This window comes from Jaculus jaculus, chromosome 13 (assembly GCF_020740685.1).
Source record: "Jaculus jaculus isolate mJacJac1 chromosome 13, mJacJac1.mat.Y.cur, whole genome shotgun sequence".
NCBI lineage: Eukaryota > Metazoa > Chordata > Mammalia > Rodentia > Dipodidae > Jaculus > Jaculus jaculus.
The window spans coordinates 16,753,811-16,779,873 of NC_059114.1; the positions used below are offsets into that span (position 1 = coordinate 16,753,811).

Here is a 26,063-nt window from a genome sequence, read left to right on the forward strand (position 1 = left end):
ATTCCCCCCTTTCCCATGGGTTGCTTTACTATGGGTTTAGTTACTCTGGTCAGTCAACGACTGAATATTCCAGAAACAAACAATTCTTTTCTTTTTTGGTTTTTAGAGGCAGTGTTTTGCTCTAGCCCAGGCTGACCTGGAATTCACTATGTAGTCTCAGGGTAGCCTCGAACTCATGATGATCCTCCTACCTCGGCCTCCCAAGCGCTGGGATTAAAGGCATGTGCCACCACACCTGATTCTTATTTTTAAAATCCCATACCACTTTGAGTAGCATGGTTAAAAATCTCTTGCTCCATCCTACCCAGGTTGTGTCTTGTCCCTTTGTCCAGGGCATCCACATTGTATATGCTACTTGCCCACTAGTCAGTAGGTAGACATCCCGTGATCAGATCCACTTTAACAGGACTGCACTGTGTGTGCGCCAGTAGCCCTTATTTACTTAATAATGGCTTCCACGAGCAACAGTAGTGATGTGGTCATTCAGACATGTTAAAGAGAAGCAGTAGGGGCTAGAGAGATGGCTCAGTGGTATAAAAGCGTTTGCTTGCAAAGCCTCACAGCCTGGGTTCAATTCCCCAGTTCCCACGTAAAACAAGATGCAGAGTAATGCAAGCATCTGAAGTCAGTTTGCAGTGGCAGGAGGCCCTGGAATGGCCCTACTCATTCCCTTTCTGTCTGCCTCTTTTGCTCTCAAATAGGTTAATATATAAAATATTTTTCTAATAAATGCTTGCAAAGAGAAAAAAAGTAGTGTATCCAAGATGTTAGAGGTTAAACCACACAGAGCAGAGAGATGACTAATCTAGGGTCATCCATCCCCACATCTGATTAAAAAACAAAAATGCCCGCACGCCTTTAAATCCCAGCACGTGGGAGGCAGAGGTAGGAGGATTGCCATGAGTTCCAGGCCACCTTGAGACTACATAGTGGGTTCCAGGTCAGCCTGGGCTAGAGAATGAGACCCTACCTCGAACAACCAAAAAAAAAAAAAAAAAAAAAGATAAAATTAAATTAAATTAAAAAAATAAAAACCATGAGGGAGCCCAGAGAGAACAGGCGTCAGACAGATGAGCCTAGCCCTACCTGCAGATGAACAGAATTTGGACTAAGTAAACACATTTTGTTTTAAGGATGCTAAGTTTAGGGGGAACTGTTTATGCAGCAGAACGTAAAAAAAAATCTCATCATCTCAACCTCATGCCCAAAAATAACAATAAGGAGTATTCCTTATGTTCCAGGTATAGTTTTAATCCACTATTCTTATCTTTATTCTTTTTGTTTTATGGATGGGGGTACGGACGCTCCGAGGGGTTAAGGACTTTCCCAAGGCCACCAGCAAGAGCAGACGGAACTGGTATTCAAAGTCAAGCCCGAGCGAGTCCTTTTCCCCACGGAGGCGGTGGGAGGATGGACATCCACCGTCACCTTCGCCCTGCCAAAGAGACACGCAAAGTGGAGGAACTCACCTGTGTTCAGAGGAGGTGGACCGGCTGCGGGTATACCTGGGGGAGGCCCTGGGGTTTGGGGATCTGGAGGGGTGCCTGGAGGATCTGGAGCTGGCATAGGAGGAGCTGCGGGAGCACTCTTTCGTGGAGGAGCTCCGGGCTGTGGATGGGGCCAGGCCAGACTTCTTCACTTCAGCACATTCCAGACACGGCGACTGAAAACCTCTGCGGGGAGGGGGACATCTGTCAGCACCCAGCCGCCCCCTACTCAAGGGATGACCTGACTCTATCACCACTGTCGAGGCTGTGGTCTTCTCGCAACCCCTGCGTGGGAAGAACTGACAAGTGACAATTCTCAAAGCAGACAGAAAAGACCCCTGCAGGTTGATGAATGGTCCAGCTCAGCATCCCTTAGGTAAGGGACATATGGCATAGGGGCCACTTTAGAGCATTCTGGGTCATTGTGGCCTGAGATGCCAATAGATAACATCAACTCACATGGTGAGAGAGATTTTTTCCCCCTTTTGTCCTTGTCGCTTTCTGATTACATTAATGAGCAGGTCCTGGCTGAGCGCTAGGGGTTTTTAACACCTCTCTAACACTCTGTGATCTCCCAGTGAAATAGAGCTGTGGGCAGAAACCTGTAACTAACAGAAAGTTAAACACATTGCTCATACGCAATCTGAGTGTTTTTCTTTGAAGAACAGTGATACTAATTGCCCCTTTCAGATAGTGTTATACATTTCCTGGTAGCAAAAAGAGAGTTTATTAAATTAGTACAAGGATATAGTAAAATAATCAAGAAGGTGGCCTTGTGGTCGATTTTATATTGGAAGACGTTGGTGTAGCCCATTTTGCAGATGGATGAATGGGGATCCAAAAAGAGTGGATGGGGTGGGGGTGGGGGTTTGTTCACAATCACCCAGAGGACAGGGGTCCTGCTTCTGAAGTCTCACCTTGTCTGGGTCCATTCTGACCTCCTTTTGGTTCATGGTAAAGACAGGATCATTTGGATTCAGCCAAGAGTCAAGTGTAAATCTAATTAATATGGTTTTCCAGACCCCTCCCCTGCTCACCTCTTACCCAACAGTCTCAGCTCTTGACCACAGCCCTGGCAGGGTTCTTGTTCCTTCTGGAACATCCCCAATAGCTCCATTTGTTTCCAGGCCTTATTTTAGTGTCTGCAACCCCTTCCTCTTTCCTCATCACCTGGATGCTTTTCATGATTCTGGCTTAGTTTGACCCCGCCTTTTCTGGAAAGCCTTTCTGGACACACCCTCCCATCCCCAGTCTGAGTTGAGGGTCTCTTGTGTGTTACCGTAGATCCTTATGCTTAGCTTTCCCCACTTCTTCATGGCTCATTCGGTCTTATAATGAAGTATACATGTCTTCTCCTGTCCCGCACACTGAGCTCACTGGGGACAGAACACACGTCCCTCTGAATGTCATATCCTGTGCCTAGCACACAGCTTGGTACATGTCCTGAATCTCCCATACTTAGCTGCAGATCCATAGCTTGAACCTCTCCTACACTTTGGGCACTTGCCAAACATAATTTCATTCAATGTTCCCAGCAGGGTTATGATTCTGACCCTATCACAATGTCCAATTTACAGAGAAGGCTCAGAAGGCCTACTTAACTTGTTCAAGGTTACACAGAGTCCAAACTCTGATCCAGCCCCAAGCCAATGCCTCTGTCACTCCCCCAGTTTCTTACCTTCGGTATCTATGGCCCCCTTGATTTAAAGCTGATGTCTCTTCCACTTAGCCAGTATTTATTGAGCCCTTTGCCCATAGCTGGCATGACATAAATACCCATGCATTTCACCATCATTTACATCTCAAAATGAAAGATGGGCTTCTAAATTATTTAATTTGGCTGCCCATGCAGATCAAATTAAGCAGGTGGCTGCTATATATCTCTTGGGCTTCAGATCCAGTCTTAAGACATAGGTCTGTATTTGAATGCTGATGCTGCTAGATTTTTCAACCAACCCAAGAAAGGTTGTGACAGTTACCCATCCCATACAGGTGTCGATAGGAGCCAAGGTAGATAAGAACACTACCTAGCATGTCGTCTGGTCTCAAAAAGTATGAAGGAGCTGGGCGTGGTGGCACAAGCCTTTAATCCCAGCACTCAGGAGGCACAGATAGGTAGCAGGATCGCTGAGAGTTCGAGGCCACCCTGAGACTACATAGTGAATTCCAGGTCAGCCTGAGCCAGAGTGAGACCCTACCTCGAAAACCAAAAACAAACAACCAAAAAAAAAAAAAAAAAATGCATGAAGGACCACTTGTTCCAGCTGTACTTGACACTGGTGCCTCTGGATTTTTTTTTTTTTTTTTTTGAGGCAAGCTCAACAGACTGGCCTTTTTTTATGAGAGAGAGAGAGAGAGAGAGAGAGGGAGAGGGAGAGAGAGAAAGAGAGAAGTGGTGTGCCAGGCCCTCCAGCCACTGTAATCAAACTCCAGATGTGTGTGCCACCTTGTGCGCATGTGAAACCTTGAACATGTGTAACCTTGTACATCTGGCTTATGTGGGATCTGAGGAGTCGAACATGGGTCTTTATATGGGCATGCCAGGGCCTCTTGCCACTGCAAACAAATTCCAGTTTTATGTGTCACTTTGTGCCTCTGGCTTTATATGGGTACCAGGAAATTGAACCAAGGCTGTCAGGCTTTGCAAGCAAGCATCTTTAACCACTGAGAAATCTCTCCAGCCCCCTGTCCTTGATTTTTAAAATGAGTGATGCTAGTTTGAACCTACACTTTCACCTCTTGCAAATAAGATTCTTAGGAAAGGGTAGGGTGTTATGTATGATAAGGTGATGCTAGATTGAGGATCCTGGCCCCCAACATTACAAAAAAAAACACTCAATTTGGACTGGAGCGAGGGCTTAGTAGTTAATGCACTTGCCTGCAAGGCCAAAGGACCTAGGTTCTATCCCCCTGGACCCACAAAAGCTAGATGCACAAGTTGGTGTATGCATCTGGAGTTCTTGGCTGTGGCTGGAGGCCCTGGTACAGCCATTCTCTCTTTCTGTTTCTCTTTCTCTCTCAAATACATGAATAAAAATAAATATTTAAAAAAAAAAAACCACTCACAGGCTGGAGGGATGACTTAGCGGTTAAGGCATTTGCCTGCAAAGCCAAAGGACCCAGGTTTGATTCCCTAGGACCCACATTGGCCAGATGCACAAGGTGGCGCACGTGTCTGGAGTTCATTTGCAGTGGCTGGAGGCCCTGGCGTGCCCCATTCTCTCTCCCTCTCTCAAATAAATAAATAAAAATAAAATATTTTTAAAACATCCACTCACCTTGACTCCCTGCTCCTGCTGGTGGGAGAGATCGTCTCCAAGATGGCCCCCTTGTTCTGGGGTGAAGAGGTGGTGAAGGAGTTCCCTGAATCAGAGGTGTTCCCATTGTTGAGGTCCCGGGTCTTACTTAGACTCCCACCGGGGCTCCCCTTCTCCTGGCCCCGAGACCTGGCTGAGCTGGTTTGCGTAGAGGGTGGCGAGGAGGTGTCATTGCCTGAGTCATACTCCTGGGAACGCCCTCGGGAGGTGCTGGTGGTGAGCACGCTGGCTGTTTTGCTAAAGAGGTCAGCCGCAGACCCCGGCCCAGTGATCTGAAAGCAAAAAGACCCATTGGACACTGCTGAGCTCTGGGCTGTGTGGACATGATAAGAATGTTAACCGGCATGACGCACTGTAACGAAAGCAGAGAAAGAGAGAGAGAGAGAGATAGAGAGAGAGAGAAAGAGAGAGAGAGGAAAGAAGAGACGCCAATAAATAAATAAATAAATAAATAAATAAACAAAAGCACAAAATCCTGAAAGAATACCACAGAAATAGGAGATATTTTTTCACCCCCTGCTAGGATAACTGGAAGATTTAGATATCATGCAGAGAAAAGGCATGCGATCAAGATTAAACAAAAGGAAAAGGAAATTATACAAAATTTAATTTCTAACGAATGAACTCAAACAAAAGAGACAACTCAATAGAAAAGCAGGGGAGGGGGGGTGTAGACACCCTTAACCTCAAACAATAATAAAAATAAAGGAAGGGGGGGAAATTAAAAAAAGGGACTATGGGCCTCAAAAATTATATCTTGGAAATTAAAAACATAAAGGGAGATAAAGACAAAATTTTGAATTTCAACTAAATCCTCAACTAATAATGTCACATGGGAAAAAGAAATAAAGATGAGAGCTTCTTTTTAAAAAAATGTATATATAAAGTCAAGGTTGCAAACTGGCATTTGAGCAGTTTTTTTAACTAAAGGGGAAAAGAAAAGAGAGGGGGACAAAATAAATGGAAGTCAAACAGTCTGAAAAGAAACAAACAAAAAGGTCTCTAACAGGTCTTTGTGCATGTCCTTGTCCCCTGGTAGGTAGCTAAGGATCTTGAGTGGCTTCTAAGAAATTCCCTCATGTCTTTGCGGATTATATCCACTTACCAAGCAAGAATTCCTCCTTTAGTAGGTAAGGTGTAAGAGAAAGGGAAGAGCGGGCAACGTGAGTCCATCAACAGAGTCGCAAATGACAAGCAAAAACACACACCTTTCTGTACCACCTCAGCTTTGGCCCTGGAACTTGGAGGTTTTGTGGGGTTCTCTGTGTTTGGGACCTAACCTTGTCCACCTAGCAATCCCTCTGTGCCCAGGTTGGATCAGGAAACCCTAGGTATGAACCTGGAGCTATAGGGTGCTACAGGGACCTAGCCATGTACATCCAGGGGACACGGGAGGGAACATGAGAGGTTTTGGAAAGACCTTAGATGTTTGGCTTTGGGGTGACTAGGAATAATAGAGGACCCCCCCAGAGCTCTGTTTAGGGGGACAGATCTAGGAAGGTGGAGGAGTAGAGGAGGAATGGACAGCTGGCACTTGGGAAAGCACTATTTTCTTTATGCATTCAGTCCAGGCCACGCTGGGAGGTCACAGTGAGTTCTGGTTCCTGACTGTGGTATCGCACTGGACCCTGCTCTGGGGATTTTCTAGCCATCACCATCTCTAGGGGGAATGAGCCATCTATGAGGCCAAGAGGCCAGCCCCTGACAACATGCTCATGGCTACCTGGGATCTCAGAATTCTTTGTTAAAATGGTTCCTGGATCCCCTCCCAGGGTCCTTCTACAACTCCTCCAAGATTTGTTTTCCCACCTGCATGACCAGGCCCAGGTGCTCACAGGCAGGTGTGCCCATTCCAGGATTAAATGGTGGCAGAGAAGAAAACACAGGGAGCCCAGAGCCTTAGACGGCCATTGCTCCGTGTCCTAGAGCTCCGAGGGCACCTGATTCTGACTTCAACGCTGACTTTCAGATCACCTTGAAGTCATGTTTGCCAAGAAAGGAGGACAGGCTTGATGAGGTTAGCTAACTTTATTTAGGAACATTCTAGCCCTGTATAGGCTGCCCCTGTACGATGAGTCTTCCCATACAGAGTCTATTTTTTCCCTCTCCCCACTTTCATGCCCAAAGAAAGGAGGGGGTGGGGAGACTCTCGAGCTTTCTTGAGAAACTCCTTCTGCCCCAAGTGGGAGACGCAGGCACTTGGGGAGCTGCGACAATCGCAGAGAGGCCCTGCCTCTCGACATGTGTGCTCTTGGGGTGTGGAGGCGGGACTTCCTGTCTGGATGCTGTCGGAAGGCTCTGCACCCCAGGCAAGGTAACGGTCCTGCTGTTAGCAAGCTCTATTCAGTGCAGCTGCTGCTTTCCTGGCTGGCTTTGCTTTCAAGGTGGGACCTCAAAATCAGCTTGCCCAGCTGAAGTTTTCTAGAAGGAGGCTTCTTTCCAAACAAGGTGCAGGCTGCCTGCGTCCCATTCCGCTCTTCTAACACATCCTCCGGTTTGCAGTTTGAGTGACATTTCCTTCCCATCTCAGATGTCCAGTGACCCCCTTCCCCATCTACATTCCCTCTGCCGCCTCTGTCCACAATGAGAAACCTTCATGGCAGGAGACGAGACCTGCCACGTGAGCTTTCAGCTTGAGCCTTGGGTGCAGGGATGGGCTCAAGAGATCACTGGTCCAGAGCAAACGTTTGGTGGCCAGTGTATTCCCAAGTGAATCATGCACACCCATCTGGGAGGGCATGAGGCTGGCAGTGAGTTCAAGAGCAGGGACCTGGGTGGACAATGGTTTTCAGTATCTCCTTGTGGGGGAGGCAGTAACTTGTTCCCAGTATTCGCTACTGATTTCAAAGCATTTTCCCCCTGGTGCAGCGTGGCTCCCTCTGAGCAAAGATTCGGGAGTGTGAGGTCTCTGCGGTGAGGAGGAGGGTGGGAAGTGAAAGATTCCTCACCTTGTTCACATCCTCTACCCGCATCCTGAGCTCACAGGGATATATTTTCAGGGTGTCTCCACCTGGCTGCAACTTAGCACACGTCAGCTGTGAGTCAACACCAGAGAACGGAGTTCAAGGTACTACTGGGATGTTCTCGCTGGGTGACCATGGACCCTGAACAGGACAACCTCTCCTGCTTGCTTAAAAAGTCCCATTTCTCTGGGTGACTCTCAACTCTTAGACACGATCGCAGTGTCCTTTACAAACTTGCCCCACCTGCGAACCTCACCAAAATCAGCTCTTTCACACCCTCCCAAGTGGGCATTCATTGCCTAAGCTGATTTATTTGCTTTCTCGGTTTAGCCTACACATATTGCTCTCCCAACCCCACACCATTTCCATAAGCTATCTCCTCTGCGCAGAGTATTTCTTCTCCCTGCCCACTCCCACGTATCACCTTCTCTGACCCCCCAGGCCAAGATAGCAGGGTACTTCATGCATTCACTCATTCATTCTTCATTGATTCAATCTTCATTCACTCACTTACTCATTCATCCACTCCCTCAGAATGGGTCTTTGTTCATTCAGTTGTTATTGTGTTCAGTGTCTGTTTCTCCGTCTGTTCACTGAAGGGTGGGGACTTCAATCATTCAGTGGTGTATACCAGGCCCACCCCGTGTAACTGGCTCAGAGTTGCTGCTCAAGAACCCTTGTCCAATGGACCAAGCTCCTCCGTGGCTCTTTGGCAGCCTCAGTTGGGCCCATTTTAACTTCATTCTTTACAAGAGATGACTGCGTGATCAGGACCTGATGGAGTTTAGCTGGGAGACTTGTAGCTTTGGAGATATGAGGACTTTTGGAAAAAGAACTGGCTCCCGTCAAAAGTAAGTTGCTCTATAAAACTCTCAGGGTCTTGAGGCCAGCTCGAGGTTGGGTGTGTGGACCACAGAGAACCTTGAGGACCAAGGACTAGGTGGCAACCATGGCAGAGAGAAGGAATCCCTCTCTCCTCTCCTCCCTCCTGGTCCTTCTCAGCCTAGGATCAAGAGCACAGGCTCAAGGTTTCAGGAGAGAATTCTGAGACCTGCAGAGCCTTTCACACGAGGCATGTGTCGATGGGTCTCCCTACTTCCCGCTCCTTGCTCTGTTGCTTTGGGACACCAAAGGGAAAGAGGTTCTGAGCCTGGGCATTTGCACACAGAATGTTGTGGGTTTGCATAATGTTTTCGCTTAGATTATAGAGAAGGCTTCTTCTTGGCGAGGATTTCTTTTTAAAGGTTCCTCCTTAGACCAGTTAGATAAGACATTGTCTCCTGAGCTAAGCAGCCCAGCCCGTGCCAGTATTCAGGGCTGGATGAGAGGGGTTTGTCTCCCACATTCTTTTTCTAGAGCTACAACCAGCGTAGCATCTCTGCTAGGTGCTGACCATACCCTCCCCGCTTTGACCAGCTCGGAGGCTGCCTCGGCAGGGGAGGAAAGGTCATCTGAAGACATTCATTTCTTCTCTCGTTAGCCGAACTCTGCCCTATTTTGTCTTTACACGTCTTGATGTGCACCCGTGTATACTCCAGGTGGGAGGAATGCTTTAACAAACCCAACACTTAGAGGTATCAGGGTAGCTCCATGACCTCATAACTCCAGAGTCCATCTTTTCCAGAGGTCCCCATCACTACACAAGAAGAGGAGGGAAGACACAGTGGAAGGGGAGGCAAAGGCAGAAATGAGTGTGTTCTGGGGCTGAATGGTCTCCATGACAATGTAAAGAGGATCTTGGGGGTGCGGCACAGTGGTAGAGCACGTTGCTTAGCACACCCAAGGCCCTGGGTTCAATCCCCAGCATGAAAGCAAAGGAGACTTTTGAGTCATGGATGTCATGATAGGTGGATGATGGAGATGTTCTTGCCTCTACCCATCCATCTTTGGACAACTCCTTCCTGACCAGATATTCCTTGTGGCCCATAACATGTAAACAGTCCCTGCTCAACATTGACATCATGGGACATCTCCCCTTTACACATCATTCTCAAATGTAGCTTTGAAGAGTACTCCCTTTGTTGGGGATCTCTGTGCGATGGCTTTCTGATCATACACAATTAGTCACACCACAGTCCCCAATGCCCTGGTCAGCAGAAACCATCATAGATCCATCATTATCCAGTAATAATGTCCTCACAGTATCCAGGACCCCCAGAACCCTCATGCCAAAGATCTCTTCATTGGTACAGTGTGACCCATTTCCCCTTTCTCTCAGATCTCAGCCCTTATTCTTCTCTTCCCATCTTCACAAAAGATTACCCTTTGGGGCAGGTTAGAAAAGTCAGCCCCTGTAAGAGCTGCTCAGTTACCAATGGAATAACCTAGATCATCAGAAATTTGAGGGCCAAGAAGAAGAAGAAGAGGAGGAACAACAACAATATTTTGAGAGGGGAAGGTATGCCTGTCGAGGAAAGGAAATTATAGCAGGAAGAAATGGGCTCCTGTTACATCATTAACCCACACAGTGGGCAGCAGAGCTTAATTTCACTGAGGACTCAGAGTGGGATATGTACCTCTGACTTAACCCCCATCAAAAAGGGAGGGGGCTGGGGTACTTAATAAACCACCTTTCCAGCACTCATGGGTTACAGGTTATCCTGCAGGGAGGTGGGGCCCTAAATTAGGGAGAATGAAGATATATATGGAAGGTATCTGGTTCAATATCCCCAAAACAACACTGGAAAATTGGCAAGCCAACTTGAGCCTTGTGGCAAATGTATTTTCTTTAGTGCACTTAACATGTTTGAAAATATATGTGAATTAACTTTAATATGTGTAGAATCATGAGGTTTCACATAACAACCCCACTTCTGGTTGTACTTTATTTTTAAAAATATGTTATTTTTATTTATTTGAGAAAGAGGTAGAGAGGAAGAGATAGAGAAGAGAGAGAGAGAGAGAGAGAAAGAACGAGTGAGCTAATGGGCACACCAAGGCTTCTACCCACTGCAAATGAATTCTAGATGCATGTACCACCACATGCATCTGGCTTACATGGGTAGTGAGGAATCAAACTTGGGTCCTTAGACTTTGCAGGCAAGTGCCTTAACTGCTAAGCTATCTCTCTGGCTCACTTTTTTTTTTTTTTTTTTTTGAATGATTAGATCTGGGCCCATAGTTCCTGGTAGAGATCAGCCTGCAAACACTTGCAGTTGTGCCTTTTAGATAAGGCCTCCTTTAAGGGTCACAATCCTCACATCTACTAATTTCATGGCTCTGGAGACATCTGCGTCTGACACCCTCTGTTCTGAAAGCCCAGCACTCACTCCTCTGTCCCTTCTGTAAGCAACACAGAGAACACCTGGCATGTTTCACCTCTCCTTTCTAGAACTGTGAAATGGGTAACCACAGCTTCCCCGTCTCAACCCTGTCAGTCCTTCTTAGATCATGATTAATGAAGGGAAGCAGGAGTCAAGGGTCATTGACAAATACCACAGTGATTATAAATTCTTCCCTTCTGGGTCAGAGTTGCTAATTTCAGTGATGTGGTAGTTTGAATGAATGTCCCCCTCCTCATAGATTCAGGTGTTTTATGGAAGAGGTATCACTGGGGCCGATCCTGGAGACCAGCCTTGCCTGAGGTGTGCTTGGGGTCCATCTGATTTCTAGCCTAAAGACATGCAGAGGAGGTCTGAGCTCTGCCTGTCCCCTGCTGTTTGTTGCCATGTGTGCTGGCTGATGGTGGTCTCTCTCTCTCTCTCTCTCTCTCTCTCTCTCTCTCTCTCCCTCTCTCTCTCTCCCTCTCTCTCTCTCTATCTCCCTCTCTCTGCTTTGGATCTGTGAATGGGAGCCAGCTTCTTCTGCCATTGATGGAACTTCCCCCTTGGAGCTGTAGGCTGAAATAAACCCTTTTCTTGTATAAACCGTGTCTGGTTTGGATGTTTATCCCAGCAACATGACTATAACAAGTGATTTATTTATTTCTTACTGCCATTTTAGGACAATTGGCTTCTCATGAACTCATTCATGGTCATTGACAAGAGGGACACTCACAGGTATTTTCCCTTATTCTTTTAGCACTATCCTCAATGTAAAGCCTTCAAGTTCTTCTCTTTCTTTTTTTTTTTTTTTTTTTAACTCATAAGCTTGTCACATCTCCTTACTCCTTAATCCACTCTATGTTAGCACTTGGGTTTTTCTAATAAGTAATTAAATGCCCCCACCATGAACCCCAGTTCCCTGGCGTTTCACTGGGAATCTCTGAGCCCTCCAGGGAAGTCAGCACTGTTATTTTTTTTTTGTTGTTTTTGTTTCAAATCATTATTTAATCAAGGATGGGGAAAAAGGCAACCTCTCACTTACACTTCAAAATTTAATTTCAGCTGAATTCCGAGATCAAGAGGCAGCTCTGCCTAATAGGTTACAAAAATACAATCAAGAAGAGAATTCCAATTAAACTGAACAAGTCCATTTACGGAGCTTCAAATGGCCCCATGGAGAGAGAGGGCTATAAATTTCTTTCTTTCTCTTTTTTTTCCCCCTCTGCCATACGGGGAGCTGGAAAGACTCCTGTGAGTACCAAGCTGTGTGGCAAAACACATTTGGCTAGAGGGCTATGGCTCTTCTTTTTCTTTTTCTTTTCTTTTTTTTAAAGTCCTTTTGTTTCACAAAGACATGAAGTTCATTTTCCTTACTGCTGTTCGTCTTTCTTTGCACACTAATTAGGAAGCCAGTGAAAGAATGGATTCATTGACCTATTGAGGAGTTCATCTAGGAGGAGGGGGAGAGGAACGAGAGAGGAAGGAGATTTGCTAGGGTTTATGGGAAGACAGTTAAGCCTTTTAGGACCAGGACATTCCTGGGCTATGTACTTCCACTGACTTTGGGGAGGGGAAGGTGGTCTGACTTCCTTATTCCCTCCCTTTTAGCAGGAACCTAAAGGGTAAGGCGGATTCTAGCTCCTTATTTAAAAACATTTTTTTTTAAATATTTAAGCTGGGTGTGTTGGCACATGCTTTTAATACCAGCACTGGGAGGCAGAGGTAGGTGGATCACCGTGGTGTGGTGCCACCCCGAGACTACATAGTGAATTACAGGTCAGCTTGGACTAGAGCGAGACCCTACCTTGGAAAATCAAAAGGAAATTTATTTATTAGAGAGAGAGGCAGATAGCGAGAGAATGGGTGCATCAGGGCCTCTAGCCATTGCAAATGATCTCCAGATGCATGTAACACCTTGTGCATGTGGCTTACGTGGGTCCCGGGGAATTGAGCCCAAGTCCTTAGGCTCTTCAGGCAAACACCTTAACCGTTAAAGCAATCCTCCAGCCCCTCCTTTTTGAAGAGTGGCTTTGTAAGTGACCAGTGCCTACCAGCTTTTGAAGTTCTCCTCATGGGTCTATTTAGATGCAAAAATTTTTCCCCTACCTGGGACTGAAAGGAGAAAATGAAGTTCAAGGTAATGAGTTTTTCGTCTAGGTAAATGCATTCAATTTAAAGATTCATCCTTCTTACCTCTTCTGATAGTGAAATGTCCATGGTTTGATTAAAAAAAAAAGTAGATTGTCTTTCCTCTGTCCTATGCAATGAAGTAAACACTGACAACGGCGTGTCATTTTTTTTTCATTAAAAAAACTGGGTCCCTCAAATTCCCATGTGTCACCCCACCTTTCTTCTATACTATGGTTCCACTCCAAGTGAAGGGAATATACAGGGGCCTGGGCGAGGAGTCCATAGGCCAGGGACACTAATGGTGACTCCCTGAATGGAAGACATCCATCCATCCTGCCTTCTTCCAGGGGTTTTCTGGCTTTTCAAGGCCAGGGGTCTCTGTTGGGTTTCCTTGGAGTGAGTGATCAAATGCTGCTATGGTGATGCATCATGGCACTAGCCACTAGTGCACAAGGCACCTCAGGTCCCATGCCACGTTGAGATGAGTGTTTATTTCACAAGGCAGAGAAGGTGCTTAATACTACATACTTGAGGCAATGAGTGGAGACCGTGTCTCACTCCACCCTCATAACCACCTTCCAGTAGGTGAGAGAACCCAAGGTACAGATGAGGATATTGACAGAGAAGTAAACCCACACAAGGGAGGTCACGTGATTAGACACAAGGATTTCCAGGTTGGACCCTCTGGGTTGTGTACTTGCCTCTTACTGGATTTTTCTAAGTGGTAGCTCCTGCACTGTGTAATGGCAATGTGGTGTAAGTTCTCCTGAAGGGCTATGTATAAAAACAAACAAGGGGCTGCAGAGATGACCCAGTGGTTAAGGTGCTTGCCTGCAAAACTTAATGACCAGAGTTTGATTCTCCAGTATCCATGTAAATAAAGCCAGATGCACAAAAGGGGCGCATGCATCTGGAGTTCATTTGCAGGGGCTGAAGGCCCTGGTCTGCCCACTCTCTCTTTCTCCTTGCAAATAAACAGAAATATATTTAAAAAAACAAATAAAGCAACAATCTGATGTACCATCTAGCTCTAGTTTCTAGTACCTAGGAGGACATTGGTGTTACTCTGGGCTGAAGCAGGATCAAAGATCCCAGATCTGCTCCAAAGTCCATGTCTTAAGCCTTAATCCTCTTGGCCTCCTCAGCTCCCAAAATTTTATGAGACCATTTTTTTTTCTGAATTCCCACATTCTCCTTTTTTTTTTTTTTTTTGATTTTGTCATTTGTGTACAATTCTGTGGGTAGGAGGTATATGGCCTCTACCAGCCTCCAAGCACAAGGGGGAAAAGTGGCCCTGGTTCTGTTTCCATCTTGATAAGTCTCTGCTTACATTCTGTGTTGACCAGAGGTGTTAGGGCACCCACTCTAATTTACGCCAGCTCCTTTTCCTCCTACTTGGGTCATCTTCCCAGATCATTGTGCCTCCCAGTGCCTCACTTTCTCCATCTGCAAAATGGGGATGATAGTGACACCCTCCTCTAAGAATGATGTATCCAATGAGGAAAAAAACAAAACAAAACTGTGTCAAGCATATGAAAGTGCCTGACACTTTCCCTTCCTTCTAGCCACTAGTCATTTCAAACTGACAAACTCCTGCCCTTCCTTGAAAACCCATCTCAAATATCCTCTTATTGAACAAGAGCAGTCTTTTATTTTACTTATTTATTTATTTAATTATTTATTATTTTATTTTTTAAAATTTTTTTGGTTTTTCGAGGTAGGGTCTTACTCCTGCCCAGGCTGACCTGGAATTCACTATGTAGTCTCAGGATGGCCTCAAACTCACAGTGATCCTCCTACCTCTGCCTCCTGAGTGCTGGGCTTAAAGGTGTACACTACCATGCCCGGCTCAAAAACAGCAAGACAGTAGTGCCTGACCCTTCCCCTACACAGTGTATCTGCTTCCATCACTGGCAAGGGTGCTATTCAAAATGCTCACCAACTATTTGGTGTAAGTTTGGTCCCACTGGAAGGTGGCCTTGGGGATTGTTCATTTTAGTGACTGGATTGTGAGACGGTCCTAAAGGTGTAATTAGAGGGAAGGTGTGGACTGGTTGACAAGAGGTGGGGTGAGATGGTAGACAAGCCAGTGTAATAATTACCATGTAAGTATTTGGCCATTTTAAGAAGCATAGGAGGAGGAACTGGTGCCCACAAACATGAGCCCCAGGCCGAGTTAGAAGGCCACACCATGCTGTAGTGTCCCGCTGATGGCTAGAAGCAAGCTCTCGGATAGCAAGGTGTCTGTCCATGCCTCTACCTCTCTGTGCCTTGAACAGAAATGGCCAAGTGAAGAGAAGGACCGTGAGGTAGGTTGTGAAGGTGAAGGGTGCCTGCACGGTCTTCTTGGACCATTCGTTGGATTTGAACTATGACCAAGCAAAGAGCTTCCACTGGTTACCTTCAACTCACCAATCAGGACTCAAATTCAATTCACCCATAAGAATCAAGCCACCTCATTGACACAGTCATATATGCAAATCACCCCCACTGATGTCATACCCCAGTCCTTGGTTACTTAATGAGCTCTGCCTATGAGTTGGCAGAAATTGACTGTGGGCACAGCCTGGGACATAGAAGAGCCTTCATGTTTAGCTCTCTAACTCATGCAGCATAGCCTTTGTCTCGCTCTGGAATTCTATCTCAAACCCTATCTCCAATCCTCATCTCTCTTTCATTGACTAGATAAATCTCACCTTACTTCTCTGAGCTAGAGTCTCTCACTCAAGCTGGTGCTTACCATATTAAAAAAAAAAGAAATTGTGTTATACTGGCTGACCAGCGAGCCCCAATGAGTCTCTTACCGCCACTCTTGTCAGTGTTGAGGTTACAGGTATGCGTGGCCATACCTACCTGGTTTTATTTTATTTATTTATTTGTTTGAGAAAGACAGCAAAGAGAGTGAGAGGGGAGAGGAAGATACTAGGTCCTCTATCCACTGCAAACAAACTCCAGACACATGTGTCACCATGTGCATCTGGCTTTATGTGGGTACTGGGGAATTGAACTCAGGTGGTTAGGCTTTATGGGCTGAGCCATCTCTCCACCCAAAACATGCGTCATTTTACATGAATGGTGGTTATCACCCTTGGACCTTCATACTCATGCATGAATACTGTAACTACCGGGACATCTTCCCTGCCCTTTGTTACTGCCTCTTACTGCTTTGACTCCTTTCTTTTCCTAATTGCCAGACTTCCACTTCACCGTAGCATCCATTGCGTTGCCTTTCCTTTTACTATTGTTACCAGGCTTGGACTTCCTCTCCTATGTATCGGTTCCCCAGAGCCAAGTCCAAGCCTGACCCTTGATAGATGGTCAGTGGATGCTTATGGACGTGAAGGGATGACTGATAAGGAAGTTAATACAAGCGCTTCTGCTGTTACGTGTAACAGACAGAAAGGGCTTGGGGCTGGACCTTTTGGGAAGCTGTTGGTCCAATCTAGAACCTTCTTTCATTTCTGCCTTTGTAAGGGAGATGAGAAAAGGTCATGAAAGGAGCACAGAGGATCACATTTCTGTGTGTGGGAGGGGGGCAGGGGGTGTCTGACACACCTCAAGTGCAGTGAGTGTAGCCATGTGCGGTACATCCTCCATAGATGACAGAAAGAAACAGGTCTAGGAAGGAGGGTCCTGGCTCCTGTTACAGGTTAGCCACTGGCTTGCTTAAGCCCAAGCTACATCCTCGTTACTATGGTCACCTCTGCTATTACCATCAACTGTACCCACACTGCAGCTTGCACCAGCAACATGCATTATATAGCATCTACCACTTGCCAGTCATGTTCTAAAACTTCCAGGAAGTCACAGCATACCCATAAAAGCCTGTCTATCTGTCTATCATGTATTTATCCCTACCTACTTATCTATCCATTCACTGATATACCCTTTCTATAGATGAGAAAAGTGTAGTTTAGCAAGGACTTGACAGAATAATTATAATCACAATGCCACCCCCTTTTAAAAACAACTTCATCTTGCCACAGCTTGGTTGGTCATTTATCTTCTGTGAATCTCATATCCCTTCTTGATAATCAGGGGAGAGGTAAGGATGAGCTCTTAAGGTCTCTTCCTTATATGTATTGATGAGCTTGGCTTTGAGCTCTTCCCTCACCCCCCCCACTCCCGCAGGCTGGGCTCCTGGGGGCCACAGAGGCACCAGAATCAATGTCAGCCAAACCTACATGTTTTAGAAAAGCAATCTACCAAAAGCCAATTGGATAAAATTGCTGGTAAGTGCTGGAAGACAGATATTTCTTTCTACAGCATCTTCACAGAGATGAGCTTGCTGAATAGCATTCCAGAGAGAAAAGAGAGTGTACATTGTTACTACTGGTATCTGTTAGCTAAGGTCAACTGGGGCTTCTAGACGGGCGACCACAGATCCCATAGGAAAAGGGAGACTGGGGAGTCATGGCTGTCTCTCAGTGGTCACCATTCAGATTTATTTACACTTTTGCCACCAGTGGCATAGTCACACCCATTTCCTAAGCTGGGGAGATTGGAACTGTTGTAAGGTGGTGGGTAGAATGAGTGTCAAGACTTGAATACAGGTTCTTGGAGACTCTGCTATGCAGGAAACTTCCACCCCCATTCTTCAGGACATCTGGAGAGGAGAGGATGCAGGTGGTCATCTGACGCCTGGATATTTTTCTCAGTATCTGTGGACATTTATATGAAGAAGGGGCCTTTGGAGCATTGCAGCTGATGGTTCCACACATCCAGAAGATTGGGACAAAGTTAGACCTTGCTGGTGCAAGGTGCCTTGAGCGCAAAGAAGAGTTTCCCAGAATGCAGTTAACTTTTAAGTCAACCAGGCCCACTTTCGTTTATCATGGCTTTCCCCTTGTTTCCTTCCTCATGGGCACCCCCGAGCTGTTTTTGGCTTCCACCTCCTTTGGTCTAAGGAAGAAGCCTCCTGCCTTGCCCATGTTCTCACACAGCTCATGAAGACAGGCCCCCTTCAGAGCTTCCGGCTGCAACCACTGCTGGGTTGATGCTGATTCTCTTCCTGTCTACCTATGTGCCTCTTGGGAATCCACAAAAGACCATCACACACTTTTTCTTATTGGATAGCCCCAACCCCACCATCTCAAGGGGAAGTGATATTACTTCAAGTTGATCAGTGGTGAAAATGAGGTCACACAGCTTGCACAAAAGTCATACCACTAGGAAGTGGCTGAGCTAAGAGTTAAAATCAGGATCCAATTGCACCCCAGACTGTCTGACGTCACACTCTAACACCATCTTCTTCACCTGGGTGTGGGGAGGGTCACCTGCTTCTATTCGCTGCCAGTTCTCACTACATCGGACTCTCTCGTCATGTTTTGTGGCTTTTCCCCAGATCTTAGCCTCTCCGAGCTTTGGCTTTTCTGTCCAGTGAGGGTGGGGGATGAATGACAGCAGCTCAGCCCTCAACTCCTGCAGACCTTGTGTGGACACCAGGGAAGACACAGGTCGTATTCTAGGAAGCCCCTCAGAGGAAAATTTCTCACAGAGGTTCAAGAGCACGTTTGCGGATGGAATTAAAGCCCAGCTGTCACTCAATGCTACTGACAAGTCGGCATGAAAATCAGACTTTCTGTACACACTGGAGTGCCTCCCTCATGTCGCAGACCCTTTTCCTCCCCAGAGAAAACTCTCATGATAGCCCACATGCCATTACGAGGGTGGTATTTGTGTCTCGACATCCCCCTGTTAAAAAGAGCCTTGGTGTTTTAGTTGGTTTCCTCTGACCCCCTTAAGTCCCCGAGCCAAGTGTTGCCAAAAGTCTGCTGAGTGACCATTTGCTTAATCAATAATGAGATCTGGAACCAGTGGGGTACTTTTTGCCAGAGAACTGAATTAAAATGTATCACGCCCTGCCCTGAACTTGTACCCCCACCTCCCCAAGAATCGTGACAAGGCTAGCAGAGAGGCTGTGTGGAATACTTACTACACCCCTGGCCGACAGGAAGCCAAGCATCTGGAGGGGCTGGCTGGGCAGGTGGCTAGACCGGGCCTCGGGACTGGCCTTGCAGAGGGTCTTGGGGCAGCGGCGGGAATGTCTTTGGCGGGATTTCCGCCCTTCCTCTGGTGACCGACCTCGGTGCCTGGGAGCAGGGGAGAGAGAGAGAGAGAGATCTGAAGGCCTTTTGAAAATGAGCATGGCATAAAGATGGCCGGGAGGGACCAGCATATCATTGAGGGATGACAGAGTATGTTCGGGTGCACTTGTGGATGTTCATTTGATTTTGTCCCTGGGTTTGTCCCAGTGTGTCTGTCTGTCTCTCTTTAGAAGTTGCCTTGAATTATGCCCATCCATCCATCCATCCATCCATCCATCCATCCATCCATCCATCCATGTATCCACTTACCCACTCAACTGTTCACACCTCATCCATCTACCCACTCATTCCCCCAACTCATTCAGCTATCTACCTATCAACCCAATCACTGACCTAATCACCCATTCACTCAGGACTATCCACTCATACACTTACCATTCCATCCATCCATCAACCCACCCACATATCCTCCATTCATCTATCCATTAATTCTCTTATTCGTTCATTTAACAAGTGTTTATGGGGTGTGTCTGGGAAGAAAAAAACAAGGTCCCATTCTTATTTGGTAATGCTCCTTAACGTGCCTATGATTGGCTCGTGACTCTGCACGTTTGGATCTGTACGCCTGTGCTTCTGTGCATGTTTAAAACTGTGTGAGTCATGTGTCTGTGTATGTGACTTAGCCATTGGTAAAATGGAGCTACTGAGCACCCCTTCAGTGAAACTGGCTGATGAAAGTGACAGAGACATCTTGTACAACCTTGTCAGGTTTACATCTAACCGAAGGCACGTCTGACCTCTTAGAATAACTTCTGGACTCTCTCTCTCTCTGAGCCACAGTGATAAGTAGATAAAATCTATGACTTTTCATGGGTCTTGGAGCCCCTATTAAGGTGTTTCACAGTCCTCATGTGTCTTGAAGACATGGACAGGCTGTGCATTATTTTTCCCACTTTACAGATGAGAGAATGGAGGTCTGAAGGTGTTTGGAATCTCTCCTGAGGTCACACAGCTTCAAGGTGGCCAGGCTGGCTAGTTTTCCTCACCTGTAGGAGCTGCTCTCTCTGCGTGGCTCTTGCTGTGGATGTTCCCTGTCTGCTCTGGGGCTTCCAGATCATTATCCTGCTGGATATGTTCTCTGTTCTTCCCCCCCCCCACGGGTCTTCTGGAGGGTCCTTTAGCCCAGGAAGCCCAGGGGAGCTCAGATGGACTCACCATGAGGAGAGTGACAGTGAAAGGAACCCATATGACTGACATCTGTGACGTTAGCTATTCCTTTAGCAGGCAGCCCACAATCCTTTGCTGGCCTACACCATCCTTTGCACTAGGCCCGTGGGGCTTCACCAATGAGACCTCATTCATTTTGGGTGGAGGCAGGGGTTTAGCCTGAGTCACACAGAGCCAAGTCCCCATCTGTAAGGGGGTGTTTTAGCAAGAACCCAAGAAGCACTGGGGCTGGTGGCAGATGACCTGGGGGAGGCATTGTTTTGGGCTGGATATGGTCGGAAAGCAGGGTGAGGCATCCATGAGCCATTTTAGAGAGAGATGGGCTAGACTAAAGCTAAAACCATTGGCTGCTGAAGACGTCTCCATGCAAAGCAGCTGGGTTAGAGACATTTGGCCACGCTGGTGTTTGGGCTTGAGTGTTCCCATTTCCTCTGGGCTCAGTGCTGTGCACAGAGAGGTCTTGTGGGTGTCTTGGCTGATCAATTCATAGCACATTATCTCCTCTGATAGTGTGTTTGTAGCTGGGGTCCCAGAGGAATGCCAAGGTCACTCTGAACGGGACAGAACAGGGCCTGAGTCACAGCACTTCTCACATCTGCTCACAAGTTCCCATCTCTGTGGAGATTTTGTAGTCTACCTGCTCACCCCCTGCTGAAACTGAATTATGTCAGGATAGCTAGAGGGTGGGACACAGGCATTTGGGTCTTTAATGTTCAGCACCGACACATCTCTATCACACCTCAAGGTCCATTTCGGAAGAGGTGGTGGAAAAAAATATAAGAGCCAAAGGGAGGGTAGGACTGCCTACAATGCAATTGTTCAGACAGAAATTGGCCTCGATATCCACAGCCTCGCTGGGCCTGGCACTACCTTCACAAGATCCTCATAACAGGAGGAAAGGATGATGACATCAAAATAAAAGAGAGACTAATGGAGAGAGGGAGGGGATATGATGGAGAGTGGAGTTGTGAAGAGGAAAGTGAGGGGGAAATTATGGTTTTTTGTCTGTGAGTATGGAAGTTGTCAGTAAAAAAAAAAGATAAACTTTTTTTGAGGTGGCTGAAAAGTGCAGACATTGTGGAGACGCGTTAGTATTGGTTAAGAGAGGAAATGTTTGAAACCAGGAGTCTGGTGTCTAGCAAAAGAGCGGGGTGTGGGTAGACATTCTTCTCTCTCCTTCTCTTTCTTCTCCCTCCTTTCTCTCTCTCTCACTTTCTTCTCCTCCCGCCCTTCCTTCTCTCGCCCTCTTTCTCCTCCTCCCTTTTCTCTTCCTCTATTCCTCTTTTTCTTCTCCCCCTGCTCCTCCACTCACTTCCTGCTCTTCTCCTCCCTCCTCTTCCTGCTCTCCTCTCTCCCTTCTCCACCTCTCCCTAGTCCTCTCATCTCTGCCTTCCTCTGCCTGTCCCTGCTTCCTCTCTACCTCCCCCTCCTTTTCCCCCCCTCCACGCACTTCAATGCCACAGGGATGAGGTGAGATTCTTAACCCTCTCCAGGTGCCCTGAATATGTGGTAAAAGTACGGAGGTACTGGAGAAGGAAAAGCGGTCCCTTTCCACAGGACAAGGCCTCGGATTCCTGCAGCACATTAACAATCCCAAATCCCCCTTCTCTTTCTCATCCACAAGAGACTCCCAGGCCCCCTTCTCAGCCTGAGAGAGCTGATGCACCCACACAGACACAGCGCAGTTTCCAGACAACTGACTTGGAATGGCCTCAGGACTTGGTACTTGATTCTGTGTGTCCCTTCATAGGAGGCTCGGCTTCCCTGTACTGAGCACTTCTTAGTAGGAAACACACCCCAAAGCCCAACTCCCAGCTTTCCACGTGAGCTCTGCCACACAGTTGCTAGCTCGCAAGGTCTTAAACCTTCAGCTCCTCAGTTTCCTCTTGACAACGGGATGACAGTGATACCTAACTCAAGGGATGGAACAGAGAGACACGGGGGTTGGCATGCATTATGGGGTGCTTTGGATAGGTGAGGGTGTGTTGCAGCCAGATCTGTGGTCCCACCCTGTCTCCCTAGTGCTTGCTGTGAACAGCAGGCGGGGGGTGGGGCGGGGGGGATTCTGGCTGGCAGTGTAGGAATGATGTCCTGGCCCATCATGGAATAAAACTGGGGTTGCACACCCCCAGGTGGGCTCAGGGTTATCACCGGGTGGGCAAGGAGGCTCTGTGGGGTGAGGGGTTACCTGCTCTCACAGCTGGAAGAACGAGACTCCGAACTCTGGGACCTTGAGGGGCAGCGGTGGTGTCTGTGGCGGTGAGACTTTCGGGGCCGGCTTCGAGATCTTAGGAGGATGGGGTGGCGGGGGGTGGGGGGAGGAGAGAGAGAAGGAGAGAGTTGATTTGGGGCTTGTGACTCACGTATCCCTTTTGTATGTTATCCCCACAGAGTCAAGGATTCATCTCCCCCACCTTCCTGCCTGTGACTTGGGGGGGGGTGCTGAACACAGGAAGCTGGAAAGAGATCCTTTTGTAGGGGAGCATGGCTGGCTCAGGACTTGACTTCATGCTAGAAGCAGAGGGCAGCCCCGCGCATCACCTGTCCCTCTCCCAAGTCAGGCAGGAGTTTTTCTTTCACAACACCTTCAAGGGCCAGTGAGGTAACTAGCAAGACAGGGATGGGAGGGGGTGCTGCCCCTCCAGCCTCTCCTGTCTCAAGCAGATGCGCAGACCCAGATTATTTGGCTGTGGAATAATCCTGTTTCAAAGGGAAGTCTATATGAAATAAAATGACAAGTTTGTGCCCACAGAACATATTTCCAGAGGAAATTGGGCCTTTGGGCTGCCAGTTGTGACCTCAGGCCTGGGAAAATGAAGCTTTGCACGGCAGTCAAAAGAGCCTCTCGAAGTAGGGCTGGAGACAATTGCTGCCCACCCATCAGCGGTGAGGTGAAGGCAAGATGTCACTCCAGAGAGAGCAGGCGCGGTGGTACACTGGTGATCACGCGGGTACAGGGGAAGCTCTGTGAGGTGGCTCACTCCTGCAATCCCAGCATTTGAGAGGCTGGGACAGAGGCAGGAGGATCGGCCCTTGAGTTCAGGGCCAGCCTGGGTTGCAGAGGGAGACCATGCCACATCAAGCAAACAGACAAGCAAACAGACAGACAGTCAGACAAATAAGCAAAAAAATCCAAACCAAACCATTAATAATTTAAAAAAAAAAAAGAGGCACAGAGAATATTAATGATTTGGGAAGCCGATGGGAATTACAGCTGGTTCTACGGGGAAGTCGTCTGTTATTATCAAAAAAAAAAAAAAAAAAAGTCCCATATTATTCTGTTGAAGTTATCAGGCCACAGCTCTTTCGTGCTTAAATCCTCTTCACTGTGAACATATCATGTCAAAACTCTGACCTTGAACCCCAAACACTTTCAACAGCTATCTGCCTCCTGGCTCTCGGGCCATATTGTTTAAGATCTGCCCTGGCTTGGCAGGAGTGCATTGGTAACCCTCGTCTTCCGGCTCACGTGTTTCCCAGTTCGTGACGTTTTGAGGGCGATGGTCACAGGCATCCCCTATGCGATACATACTCCAAGCCAGGAACTGTGTTCAGAGCGTCTCCCTACCATGCACGCTCATCTGCTGCTCAGGACCAAGGATAAAGCAGGCTCTTACCATTCCCACTTGCAGATGAAGCGACTGAGGCCCTCTGGGGCTTAAATAATATGCTCAGTGTGTGGTCCAGAGTGGCTCCCTCCCATTCTCACCTCCTCCTCAGCAGGAGGCCAGCCTCACCACCAAGCTCTCTCCGCCACACTGATTGTCCCACAATGTGCTTGCTTTCCATCAGCCTGGGCTTGCTGCCCCCTGTCACGGCTCCGTTGTACTGTGAGCTCCCCCGGGCCAGGAGGGTATCTGCTCACCTGTCCTTGAGCCCAGCCCAGACCTGCAACCTGCTAGGGTCTCACCAAGGTGTGCTGGATGAAAAGAAAGTGAGCCTGAGCTTGGGGAAAAGCAAGCCGCTGTTCTCCCGAAGCCTATTTTTCTTGCCTTTTCTCCTTTCCGATGCTCCTTCTGGCAGCTGTTGGGGCTTGTCTTGCACCGAGCAGTGGACAGGACAGGGTGGACACTTGGATGACATCGTCATCCCTCCCCGTGTTCTCAGGGGTTATCTATTCTGTGGCCTAGTAAGCACTGCTTCATATGAGAGCACACTCAGTGTATCAGCTTAATAATTTTCTTTTTTCAAGGTAGGGTCTCTAGCCCAGGCTGACCTGGAATTCACTATGTACTTTCAGGCTGTCACAGAACTCACAGCGATCCTCCTACCTCTGCCTCCCGAGTGCTGGGATTAAAAGCGTGCACCACCACGCCCGGCTAAGGATTAATAATTCTACTTTGACTTGAGCAAACTGGTTTTGGTAATGGGGACATGCTTTTCTGATCTAAGGAAAGCTCTACTCCCTCTTCCTGGAGCATGCCCCAGGTATTGGTGGCAGTGGTTAAGGTGTCCTTCTACACTGACCTTAAGTGAAGGGACCCTTTCGGACGGCCGCACTGGGCACCCTCTCTCTGAGCTCCTGTCTCCTCTCTTCCTTCCTCACAAGTCTCCTTTCATCCCACAGCTTTTGATCCTCTCTTTGGATGTTTCTTGGCGGGAGATAAAATGTTAGTGGACTGGAAAACACACGCATTGACGTTTACAGGGCATAAAGTAGGTGGGTTGTAACCAAATTTACTTTTAATTTGGTTGGGAGTTAAACTCCGCAGGAAGAACTGGCTGATTTGAATTTCCACTACCAGCTAGAAACTGTGAAACAGCTGGACCCTGAGTCTGAGGCGAGGCACTTCCCAGAGAGCTCTGTTCTGGGAACCAGTAGCCAGAAAGCAGATCAAATGCATATGCTCCCGTGTTCACACACACACACACAGAAAGAGAGCGAGCCAGGATCATACCTCATGACCCATGCACATACCACACACTTATGTGTGAGCATATACCAACACCCCCCCACACACACACAAAGAACACACACAGCATTCACACAGTGCACACACGGGCAGCATGCGGAGCACATAAAATGAACACCTACCAGTCCACAGGGCACCTATGTACATACCGTTCTCAATCATGCTCACACACTCGCATAGGCACACAAACAGATGCTCTGCCCACATACCACGTGCCCATGTGGCATGCATTGTGTTCACATGTTTGCATGACCTAACAAAAAAGCACACAGACATCTATAAACAATGCTCACACTATACATATATATACAACTATGTACATGACGCACACACAAGTTGCACACACAACGGGCACATCAGGCACACACCCAGGGACACCATATGCTTACATGCACACATAAACACACATGCACATAGCCACATCATAATCACACAACCTGGGGAGCCTGTGCAACCCACAAATTCAGGTGCAGTTATGGCTCTCTCCCTGCCTCTCTTTAAAAAAATTTTTTTTTACTTGCAGGCAGAGAGATACAGATAGAGTGTATGGCCATTCCAGAGTCTCTAGCTACTCCAAATGAACTTCAGATGCATGCGCCACTTTGTGCATCTGGCTTTATATGGGTACTGGGGAATTGAACCAGAGTCTTTAGCCTTGGCAGTCATGAAGCTTAACTGCTGCTGAGCCAGCTCTCCAGCCCTCTTTTATTTTTTTC

At 47.4% G+C, this 26,063-nt stretch overlaps 1 protein-coding gene across 1 annotated transcript in view; it reads right to left on the minus strand.

The window, feature by feature from the left end:
- The window catches only part of Srrm4 (serine/arginine repetitive matrix 4), a 186,215-nt gene that overhangs the window by 6,433 nt on the left and 153,719 nt on the right, over positions 1-26,063 (minus strand). Inside the window, exons 7-10 of the mRNA XM_004664143.2 lie at positions 22,623-22,721; positions 19,096-19,252; positions 4,766-5,076; positions 1,470-1,673 (exon numbers count right to left, since the gene is read on the minus strand). Coding sequence (XP_004664200.2) covers positions 1,470-1,673; positions 4,766-5,076; positions 19,096-19,252; positions 22,623-22,721 — 771 coding nt within the window. The remainder of the gene's footprint in view (positions 1-1,469; positions 1,674-4,765; positions 5,077-19,095; positions 19,253-22,622; positions 22,722-26,063) is intronic.